This window comes from Ranitomeya variabilis, chromosome 6, assembly GCF_051348905.1.
Source record: "Ranitomeya variabilis isolate aRanVar5 chromosome 6, aRanVar5.hap1, whole genome shotgun sequence".
Lineage (NCBI taxonomy): Eukaryota > Metazoa > Chordata > Amphibia > Anura > Dendrobatidae > Ranitomeya > Ranitomeya variabilis.
In genome coordinates, this window is record NC_135237.1 from 77,202,310 (window position 1) to 77,214,621 (window position 12,312).

General features: G+C 40.4%; 1 protein-coding gene across 2 annotated transcripts in view; it reads left to right on the top strand.

The window, feature by feature from the left end:
- The window catches only part of TTC21A (tetratricopeptide repeat domain 21A), a 92,144-nt gene extending 84,696 nt beyond the window's left edge, over positions 1–7,448 (top strand). For both annotated transcript variants that reach the window (XM_077268677.1, XM_077268676.1), the window contains exons 27-29: positions 1,275–1,395; positions 7,109–7,176; positions 7,260–7,448. In XM_077268677.1, the coding sequence (XP_077124792.1) occupies positions 1,275–1,395; positions 7,109–7,176; positions 7,260–7,337 (267 nt within the window). In that variant the 3' untranslated portion in view covers positions 7,338–7,448. The remainder of the gene's footprint in view (positions 1–1,274; positions 1,396–7,108; positions 7,177–7,259) is intronic.
- The last annotated feature ends 4,864 nt before the right edge of the window (positions 7,449–12,312 follow it).

Here is a 12,312-nt window from a genome sequence, read left to right on the forward strand (position 1 = left end):
TCACTAATATAAGTTCCCTGCCACTAGCATTACATTCACCAGCCGCTGTCTTCATCTGTTATTGACTCTGCGCCGGTCAGCGTCAGCCTTCTGCAGTTTGTGACCTGCCAGATCTCTCCAGTGATTTGTTGGTGAGCCGGAGATCACTTTTCAAGTAAGTCTAAGGCCCCCTTCACATGTCGTGTTTGCAGTACGAGTGGCATCTGTTTTTTTCATGGATGCCACATATACCCATTCTAACCTATGCTTCTGTGCACATGTCTGTGTGAATCACATGGAGATGTCCGCTTCTTTCCTACAACACAGTTACAAGGGCCAGTACAAATCTGTGGGTCCGTGAAAAACATGTACAGCACACGGATGGCATCCTTGTGCCATCCGTGTTCTGTACATGTTTAACATTGCAAAGTATATGAGAAGCTTTGTAATTTTATTCTGGAAAAACGCGGATGGCATACTGATCCAAATTACTGATGACACCAGTGCTGTTTTTTCTGGAACCAGTTTTCCACGGACATTTGAAGGAGGCCTAAGGGAGCCAGAACGAGGTTCTCATTGACTTACATTGAGAGCTGATAACCTCTGAGTTCTGGTCAATCAGAACTTGCAGTCTGGTGTTGGATGGTGGAACGGGACCGTAACGGTGCCAGGAACAGCTGAAGACAATGGCGGGTAAGTATAATACTTGTGGCTCCAGCGCCGTAATAAAAAAAAAAGCTGGAGTGGTGCTGTAAAGGAGCTTGTCCTCTAGTTTTTAAAAAGGATAGAGATCCTTATATGAGAAAGATGCAATACTTACCAATACAATGCCACCTGCTCTGATTGACTGCATGCTCAGGGGCATCATGAGTTCCAGTCCCAGTGGAGAACATTAGAGCGGCATTACTGGAGCGTTGGGGAGAAACCCATTAGCAAGTATTACTTTTTTCTTTTTACAAATCCTTACCCTCTATATTTTTCAAACATAGTGGGAAACTCCATTTAAACTCTGACTCTGAGGGCTCTGCTTCAGTTTTCATCCTGACTAGGTAGCACTTTGGGTCTAACCATAATAAGACTACTCTTTCCAAGTTCCCCTCGTAGCACACATGCTGCATGCAATCCGGAATAATGTGCAGTTTTCTTCTATGGATCTTGAGATACAGCCACTGGATGCTTCTGTTTTAAAGTGTGGATCTATGTACATAAACTTTTAATTATCATAAAGAAACAATAAGATCATCTGGGCCTGGTAGTTTGAAAGGAACTAATTTTTTTTATGTAACTTATTCCAGTCTTGTTGTAAAGCTTATGAATATCTTGGGTTCATTATGGAGAAGGAACAGTCATATAAAGATGCTGCAGAGAACTACAGACTCGCCTGGGAATACAGCAGTCAGTCCAGCCCGGCTGTAGGTATGTATTCTATACAGAATGAGATGTATGGATGATATTACAGGTGCTTCTCACAAAATTAGAATATCATCAAAAAGTTAATTTAATTCAGTTATTCAATACAAAAAGTGAAACTCATATTATATAGAGTAATTACAAACAGAGTGATCTACTTCAAATGTTTATTTCTATTAATGTTGATGAATATGGCTTACACCCAATAAAAACCCTAAAGTCATGATCTGAGTAAATTAGAATAATTAACAAAAAAAACACCTGAAAAGGCTTCCTAAGCATTTAAAAAGGTCCCTTACTCTGTTTCAATGGGCTTCACAATCATGGGGAAGACTGTTATGACCCCAATGGCAGAGGGTCTCAGGAATAAATACCAAGTCTGCAAACACAAAAAAACAGCTCATAGGGCAGTGGTAACTGGGCTGACCATATATCTAATCCTAGCACCACAAATAGAAGTAGCCGGGGAACGTGCCTACGTTGGTTCTAGACGTCTCGCGCCAGCCGGAGAACTAACTAACCCTAGAAGGGAAAAGAAAGACCTTTCTTGCCTCCAGAGAAAAGACCCCAAAAGTTGGATACAAGCCCCCAACAAATAATAACGGTGAGGTAAGAGGAAAAGACAAACATAAGAATGAGCTAGGAATTTAGCAAAGAGAGGCCCACTAGCTAATAGCAGAATATAGTAAGATGACTTATATGGTCAGCAAAAACCCTATAAAAATATCCACGCTGGATATTCAAGAACCCCCGAACCGTCTAACGGCCGGGGGAAGAACACCAGCCCCCTAGAGCTTCCAGCAAGGTCAGAAATCACATTTAGTACAAGCTGGGCAAAAATAGTAGCAAAGCAAGTAACTCAAAAAACAAAGAAGCAAGACTTAGCTTAATTTAGCAAGAGCCAGGAACAGCAGACAGGAGCAACAGAAGGATCTGATTACAACGGTGCCAGGCACTGGACTAAGGATCCAGGAAGTTAATATAGCGACACCCCTGGACTAACGACCCAGGTGAGTGCCAAACAGAAAAAAGACAATCCCAGAGTCATACCACTAGTGACCACAAGAGGGAGCCAAAAAGTCTAATTCACAACAGAAGACTGCTGACTTGACAGTTGTCCACAAGACAGTCACTGACACACTCCACAAGGAGGGTAAGCCACAAAATGGCATTGCTAAAGAAGCTGGCTGATCACAGAGTGCTGTATCCAAGTATATTATTGGAAAGTTGAGTGGAAGGAAAAAGTGTGGTAGAAAAAGGTGCACAAGCAACCGGGATAACCACAGCCCGGAAAGGATTGTTAAGAAAAGGCCATTCAAAAATTTGGAGGAGATTCACAAGGAGTGGACTGCTGCTGGAGTCGTTGCTTCAAGAGCCAACACACACAGACGTATCCAGGACATGGGCTACAAGTGTCACATTCCTTGTGTCAAGCCACTCATGACCAATGGACAACGCCAGAAGCGTCTTACCTGGGCCAAGGAGAAAAAGAACTGGACTGTTGCTCAGTGGTCCAAGGTGTTGTTTTCAGATGAAAGAAAATGTTGCATTTCATTTGGAAATCAAGGTCCCGGAGTCTGGAGGAAGAGTGGAGAGGCCACAATCCAAGCTGCTTGTGGTCTAGCATGAAGTTTTTACAATCAGTGATAGTTTGGGGAGCCATGTCATCTGCTGGTGTTGGTCCACTGTGTTTTATCAAGACCAAAGTCAGCGCCGCCATCTACCAGGAAATTTTAGAGCACTTCATGCTTCCCTCTGCTGACAAGCTTTTCGGAGATGGAAATGTCATTCTCCAGCAGCACTTGACACCTGTCCACACTGCCAAAAGTACCAATACCTGGTTTAAAAACAACAGTATCACTGTGCTCGAATGGCCAGCAAACTCACCTGACCTTAACCCCATAGAGAATCTATGGGGTAATGTCAAGAGGAAGATGAGACACCAGACCCAACAATGCAGATGAGATGAAGGCTGCTATCAAAGCAACCTGGGCTTCCAAATAACCCCTCAGCAGTACCACAGGCTGATCGCCTCTATTTCACGCCGCATTGATGCAGTAATTGATGCAAACGGAGCCCCGACCAAGTATTGAGTCCATTTACTGAACATACATTTCAGTAGGCCAACATTTTGGATTTTAAAATCCTTTTTCAAGCTGGTGTTATAAAGTATTCTAATTTACTGAGATAATGACTTTTGGGTTTTCTTTGGCTGTAAGCCATAATCATCAACATTAACAGAAATAAACACGTGAAAAGATCACTCTGTTTGTAATAACTCTATATAATATACAGTATGAGTTTTACTTTTTGTATTGAAGAACTGAAATAAATTAACTTTTTTATTGATATTCTAATTTTGTGAGAAGCACACTATGTGTCCGCATTTCCTGTGATTGTTGTATATTGCTATGTAAGATTTCATGGTGACCTCTTCATTCGTGGGTAAGGGTCATCATATAGGAAAACGTTTATATTGAACATGTAAAAGAGTAATATCAGTACAGAGTTCTGTCTGTTCTCCTGGCATTTCTTTTTGGTAACTATTTATATTCCAAATCCAGAATATCCTTTCTTACAATTTTGTGTTATTCTGTTACTGTTATTTCCTCCTGGAAATGTACAATTAAATTGACAGCTGGGTGTTGGCATTTATCTCATCAGTGGGACATGCTCCTACAAACTGGCAATTTACAAATGCTGAGATGTACGCAACTGTATAGGAACACACACTATTGACAAGGTTTAACAAATAATGTCCAGATTGTTTTTTTTCTTCCTGTGTTTGTGTTGGTACATTATATATTGTCATGCTGCTGGCCTGGATGTGAACAGTGCTGAATTAACCTGGGCAGCACTGATTTGAACTGGTCCAGCTTATAAGTCAACAGGGGGAGGTGAGCAGCAATGTACAGCTGCTTTTGGGCTACTGCAAACTCCAAGAAACTGTTTAATAATAACACTCAATGGGGCTAGAGAGAGGTGATTGGGATTAGGAGATAATGCGCATTTTCAGATCAAATGTTAGATCAGAAAAGTCAGAGTAGACAGCAGTGTGAGCAGCCTCCTCTTACCTCAGCACTCCTGGTTTCTCCAGTATTAGATACAAAATGTGGGATGGACAGCAGTGTGAGCAGCCTCTTCTTACCTCATCACCCCTGTTATCTCTAGTATTAGATTAGATAAACGGTGGACAGCAGTGTGAGCAGCCTCTTCTTACCTCATCACCCCTGTTATCTCTAGTATTAGATTAGATAAACGGTGGACAGCAGTGTGAGCAGCCTCTTCTTACCTCAGCACCCCTGGTTTCTCCAGTATTAGATACAAAATATGGGATGGACTGCAGTGTGAGCAGCCTCTTCTTACCTCAGCACCCTGGTATCTCCAGTATTAGATCATATACACTGGGTGGACATCAGTGTGTGCAGCCTCTTTTATCTCAGCGCCCCTGTTATCTCCAGTATTAGATCAGATAAACAGGGTGGACAGCAGTGTGAGAAGAAGCACTTGTCCTTTTAATAATGTACAACAAGTTTCTATCAGCGGACATATTAATGGTCTATAGTGATTACCTCCCTAGTTATTTAGAAATGTATTTCTATTCATATTTTAAATTATTTACCTTCTATTCCCAGAGATCGCCTTTAAAAATCAGCAATGTTATTCAATGTAACAGACTTGTGAGAGACATCTGTTTGAACAAATAAATTGTCAATCCTCATCCCCTGTATAATAACTTCCTCCCTGGAGACTATGGATATAAAGACTCTAATATAATATCTCAAATATCCCCAAAGTGAAAAACCAAGACTAAAAAAATATAATAAAATAATATATGTTGGGTTGGGTAAAGTATATTATAGGGCAGTCACCTTGTTATGCCATCTATTCTGGTTCCTACGTGGCCGTGGAGGTTGGCATCCTACAAACATGCAAATGGCGCCCTCGCTCCTCATTGGCTCACCCTGGTAGTCCCTGTCAAGCCCTATGGAGATGATAGCATTAGATGCTTACTGCTCCAACCAAGCCCCATTAAAAGTATAGGTGATAATACCCCACCGACGGTTCAACAACTCATAGTGAGCTCAATGGTGTGAACCGTCAAAAGCCAAAGTGAAGGCTATACTGGACTATCTAAATATAGGACTATTATACAAAGAGAACCATAACCAATCTGGACTTTATTAGTTAAGCAGCTGGAAACAATTCACCTAGTAAGCTCCAAAATACTAGAGGTAATAATATCACCACAGAATTTGCCAACCAAATATATACAGTACATAAGCAAAAGATGGTATCGGATCTTAAGTCATTATAAAATCACATTAAGCCCATAACATTCATGTGCAAAATATATTGGATTCAAAAAGTAAGTCATGTGCCCCATTCTAATATATAGAACCCACTAGGTAGTATAAAAAACAGTATAATAAAAAATGTACAAAGTATGCTTCACTCGCCGCATTTCCCCTCAAATAGGCTCATAAGGAGTACACACTGAGTAAGTTCCTATAGATTTCCTCCTAGCACTTAGCTTCTGAGTGTAGTGGTACTGATCCCCTCAGTAAAGTGCATAATACGGCTGTGATGTTCAGGTGGCTGGAAATACCGCTCAATAGCAGTTGACAACATAGTTCCCATGATGCAGCATGCCAAATGATTAGCCTTTTAGCACCATTAAATATATGTTCATTACATCAATTGCCATTCAACCCACACCTGTATCACATAGGTGTGGGAGGGGACATAGCCTAATTATGCAGTCAAGTGATAAGGCTAAACTGGAAAGCAAGTGTACTCCAAAACAAAATATTCTAAGCCTCACTTTCAGTCCATGGTCAACAATGGAGGACGCTGCTGGGATGACGTCCATCGTGGCCATCTTTGCACATGCGCATTTTGTTTGTTCCAATCGCCTTACCACATGATTGGATGATTAGGCTATGTCCCCCCCCCACACCAATGAGATCTACCAATCTACCAAAAGATAATTAACTAATAAAGTCCTGATTGATTATGGTTCTCTGTGTATAATAGTCCTACCTTTATATAGCTCAATATAGCCTTCACTGTGGATTTTGACGGTTCACACCATGGTAAGCAGCGACTTGATCCATTGAGCTCCCTATGGGTTGCTGAACCGTCGGTGGGGCGTTATCGCCTATATTCTTTAATAGGGCTTGTTTGCAGCATTATGCATCCATGTAATTGAACAGTTGAATATTTAAGCTATCATCTCCATAGGGCTTTACAGGGACTACCAGGGTGAGTCGACGAGGAGCCGGGGCGCCATTTGCGTGTTTGTAGTGTGCCAACCTCCGCGGCCAAGTAGGAACGAGAATAGATGGCATAACAGGGTGACTCCCCTATAATATACTTTACACCACCCGACATAGACTATTTTATTATATTTTTTCCGTTTTTCACACGTTTTGGGGATATTTGAGATATTATATTACAAAGCCAACATTAGGTTTTAATTAATAACAATAAGGAAATGTTTTTATATGTGTATATTCTCTGGGTCTATATTAAATAGTATACACTATGTATATATAATTTTTTTTAGATTTATTTCAGACTATGGATATAAAAAAGAAATAGAGAGCAGTGTGATTATTGTTATAATAATATAAGTGGTAGAAAAAAAAAGTATTACAAGAAATGGATTGAAGTGAAGAGGAAAAATATGTGTTTGATATTTCGCTCATTGTTCCAGGTTTCAGACTTGCATTCAACTATCTGAAAGACAAGAAGTATGTGGATGCCATAGATATTTGCCATAAGGTAAATAGTGATTGGATATTTATATTGTTACTTTAACATCCAGTCTTCCTAACATATATTAACTGTAAGATATTGTTTTCTAGGTACTTAAAGCCCACCCTACTTATCCAAAAATGAAAAAGGAAATATTGGAAAAAGCTCAAGCCAATCTCAAGCCATAAGACGGCGGCCTTACAGCCATATCTGTCATATGTACTATTACCACAGTGTTCCTTTTATGTTATTGTTCCCAAAGAATTGATATCAGAAATAAAAGGGTGTTGTCTATTTAATGAGTTGATTGTTTCTTGTGAACTCTTAGGTCAGTTTCACTTGACCGTTATTCACAGTCTGAGTGCAGACCATGATGTCTGGACTGGCCACCAATCTCCTGACCCAAAATGAAGAGCACTATAGGCATAAATGAGGAAATTCAGTTTTTGTCAGGCAGGTCATACGCAAACCATGAATTTCGAATGTATTTGACCAGTCTAACAGCAATTCAAGTGGCTCAGAGCACACACTACCGGTCTTACATTATGCCTGGAAGAGTTAGACCTCTCACATTTTTATAATTAAGACTGAAGGATGTCATGACCAAGTCATGCATCATGACCAAGTGTTGCTAGGAATTTTCATTTCACGATAAACTTTTAGTCTAAATAGGATTCCGATGACCCAGTAAATGGGGAAAATGCTCATTCGTTCGGTGAAATTATCTTTTGGTTTGGCCAACAGATCACCGTTCTCAACAGCACACATTGACCTTCGTAAACAGGACCTGTGCTGCTGCAAACAATGGCAGCCAATGTGTTCTGAAGAATATATTACAGACATTCGATTGTCATGCTGGACGACCCATCTTCAATGCTCTTAGGATGTTGATAGCCAAAATCACGCAATACATGACCCATTGATCCTCCCTTTTCAATATGGTGCAGTCGTCTTGACCCCTTTGCAGAAAAGCTCCCCCAAAGTATGATGTTTTCTCCATCATGCTTCACAGTTGGGACAATGTTCTTGGGATTGTGCTCATTCTTCTTCTTCCTTCAAACACGGTGAGTGGAGTTGATGCCAAAAAGTTCTATTTTGGTCTCATAAGACCACTTGACCTTCTCCCTTGCCTCTCCTGGATCATCCAGATAGTCATTGACGAACTTCAAACAGACCCGAATGTGTGCTGGCATGAGCAGGGGGGCGTTTTTAGATTCTGTCACTCATAATTGAAGTGTACCTCCGATAAAAATAACAGTTTCTCCATTCTTTTTAGATGGGAAAACTTTGCTAAATTGGCAGTGTATCAAATATTTATTTTCCCCACTGTATAGGAGTGTGTTTTCATGGTATATTTTGTTATTTTGGACACAAAGATGAGATGAGAATTGTGGAAGAATTGTTATAAGATTTGAATGGAGATCAGTAGAAGAAAAAAAACAGATAGTTGCAGACATACATTTGCATGAAAAGGTCCAATGTGTGATGTGAAGATCTCATCCAACTAGTGAAAATAGATTTCAGATCAAATCTACTGTGTGTGAAACAAAGACTTGTGCATCTTCTGTAACTTCACAACAGGGCGAATGCTGAATGAAAGACATGTAAATGTAACCAATTTTTCACGTCCCACAAAACAAGCCAGTGTCAGGGCATCAGTGATTTGGTTCAAATTATATTATCATATTTGACACTAAATTACTGTGATATTTATGATAATTAAATCATTAATATGGACACTGTACACGTGGACAGTCAGTGACAGCATTAGGGCTTATTCAGATGTCTGTACAAATCGGTCATAGAGATTGGACCGCAATATACAGATTGGCCGTGGGTCTCCCGACCCGAGCATGACAGCTTCATATATTTCTATGTCGGGGTCACACTAGCATATCACATCCAATGTGATATGCTAATGACTCCTGGCTCCTGTTCTGCTGCTAGTGAGGATGTTGAAGTGACCGCACTCAAACACGGGGGGGAACGGCCCGGGCCCCGACGGCAAGTGGGCCCCTCTGATGGTCCAGGGCCGTGTCTGTGACTGTGGCGGTCCTGCACTACCACATGCCTGAGGAGCTGGACGGGACACACAGGCTGGGGGCAGGTGAGCGAGGCTTGTTGCAAGCTTATATTATAGCAATTTAAACGTCAGATATTATTCTGAGTTCCAATACCTCCTCAATTGAAGACCAATGTTACCAGCAGAGTAGGCAAAAAACTATATAAAACATAACCTTTAATAATACTCTAAAAAGGCCTTAAGCCACGATGCATATTAGAGAACAAAACGTACATAAATTGCAAGTGCTCCAAATAACCGTGCTATAGATAAAAAAAAAAAAAAACGGGGCAATCTCACCAATGTAGAACCTCCTTCTTTATTGTCTGAATTGAAGATATTTCTGAATATGAAGCAATAGAAATATACAGGACAAAGGGGGTTCTACATTGGTGATATTGCCCCAGTTTTTTTTTATCTAGAGCATGGTTATTTGGAGCACTTGCACTTTATGTATGTTTTGTTGTCCAATATGCATCGTGGCTTAAGGCCTTTTTAGAGTATTATTAAAGGTTATGTTTTATATAGTATTTTGCCTACTCTGCTGGTAATATTATTGCAAACTTCCCCAATCCCCATATTAAAATATTTCTAATGTGTGTGTGTGCGCATGTATGACGTGAATATCTGTGTATGTCAGTGTGTATGGCAGTGTTCAAATATGTATGTATGTCTGTATGTGCACGTATCTGTGTATATGTCTTCTATTTCAAGGCAATCTCTTTCTTGGACAGTGTTTGGCCTATATCTATAACATGCATGCTTGGAGTGAAGAGCACCTGTTGATTATTTTATTTATTTTTTTATTTCATTTTTTTTTGGGGGGGGGGGGCTGGGGGCATTCAGACTTTTGCTATGGGGCCCCATGATTTCTAGGTACGCCCCTGACTTTACTATCTATTCTTTAATTCTAAAATTGTAGGACATTGTTGAGTCCTCCTGAGAAATCTTCATCCCAAAAAGTAAAATGATTTGTACTCTATTATATAGCTTAGGGTGTGTGCACACGTTCAGGAATTTTCGCATTTTTGCGCATTTTTTCGCGATAAAAATGCTATAAAAACGCATACATATGCATCCTATCATTTAGAATGCATTCCGCAATTTTTGTGCACATGATGCGTTTTTTTCCTCAAAAAAAAATGCATTGCGGGAAAAGAAGCATCATGTTCATTATTTTTGCGGATTTTATGTAGATTTCCCATTGTTTTGGAGTGTCCGGAAAAAAACGCAAAAAATCCGCATATAATCTGCAAACAAAACACACAAAATCAGCGCAAAAAAACGCGAAAAATACGCATGCAGAATTCCTGCGGAAAACCTCAGGTTTATCTCAGGAAAATTCTGCATGCATTCCAGATGTGTGCACATACCCTAATACGTCATATTTCGCGCTCACGTCAAGCTTTCAGCTCCACCAGCCAAACACAAAAGATAGGAAAACCTTGCACTAACAATTCTATTAATAAGATTGAATTAACCTTATTGTTCAGGTGAACTGTGAGATGAAAAGAGCCACAGAGGTTAGAGAGATGCGTGTGTGTAGTTAATTGGCTTGAATGTCATCGTCGTTGCTTTAAATCTGCACCATTACAAGAATTCGGATATCCGCCTGGACTCTAAACCACATTCCATTATCCTGAAATCAGCGGAACACTCTGCAATACAGAAGAAGGGTTGGGAAATCTTAAAATATAATAGATGATCATCCTATTATACCACCTTATAAAGGGGTGAACTGAAAGTGAGTTTTGTGAAAAAGAAATATTATGTACCACGCAGTATGGCATGTACCGCTATCACAGAGTAAGATCTAGTGAGCCATTGTCTCCCTACACTGTCACTTCCTGTACTAGTTGATGGCCCAATAAATGGGGCTCCAGGCTACAATCCCGTAGGGTTTTACCTATCGCCACATAGTCCCGTAGGGTGAAGTGGTGTCTGTCAGCAGGGGGTCATTGCTACATTGCCTTGTGCTGACCTAGCGGTGGACGTCGCAAAGCCATGTGACTCGTGTAGTTGTCGAAAAGACCTAGTGTCTGGACTATTAGTTTGGACCACTGAGAGGGAACGTCAATACAGACTGACAAGTCTGAGAGAGACTGTTGTATCTGGAAACCAATAGTTGTGTAAGTTCAGCTTGTATTAAGGACTGGTGGTCTCACGATCTGAACAAAAGGCCAGGGCCGGTTTTAGGCAAAAAGGGGCCTTGGGCAAAAGTTTCAAATGGGGCCCCAAATGATAACATATTGCACCATCAAACAGAATCATTTCTGTTGTATTTACATGCGTTGAGTTCAGGCCGTTAAATGAGTGTGATCGACAATATTGAAGTCGTTCGATGCTTGTTTCCCGGCCTCTTTACACTGGCTGCAGAACAATCATGGAGACAGAACGATCACTAATAGATCAATCTGTCCCCATATAATATCATGTTATCAGCAGCGAATCTGCAGAGTTCTCCGGGCGATGTGCTGCTGAGAACAATTATTTTTGTTCAGGCATAAACAATCCAATAAATCGATGAATAGGCAGCATTTTGCTTGTTTAGTATAATTGGTGTAATAATTGGTATAATTTAGTATCTTGGTGTGGTGGTATTTATCCCTTGTATGTGGTACTATTCGGTCACTGTGGTTCGTAATATGTGATCTGGTCATGGTGTGGTGATATTTGTTCCTTGTATGTGGTACTATTCGGTCACTGTGGTTGGTAATATGTGATCCGGTCATGGTGTGGTGATATTTGTCCCTTGTATGTGGTATTATTCGGTCACTGTGGTTGGTAATATGTGATCTGGTCATGGTGTGGTGGTATTTGTTCCTTGTATGTGGTATTATTCGGTCACTCTGTGGTGGTAATATGTGATCTGGTCATGGTGCGGTGGTAGTTGTCCCTTGTATGTGGTATTATTCGGTCATTGTGGTGGTTAATATGTGGTTCGGCCATGGTATAGTGGTATTTGTCCCTTGTATATAATATTACTGGTAATTTTAAAAATTTAAAAATAAATAAAAATACACTTAAAGAGTATTGGATATTTTAACAAATGCTTAATAAGTTGTAGTAGAGTAGGGCCCGGCCAAAAGAGTCTACCTAGT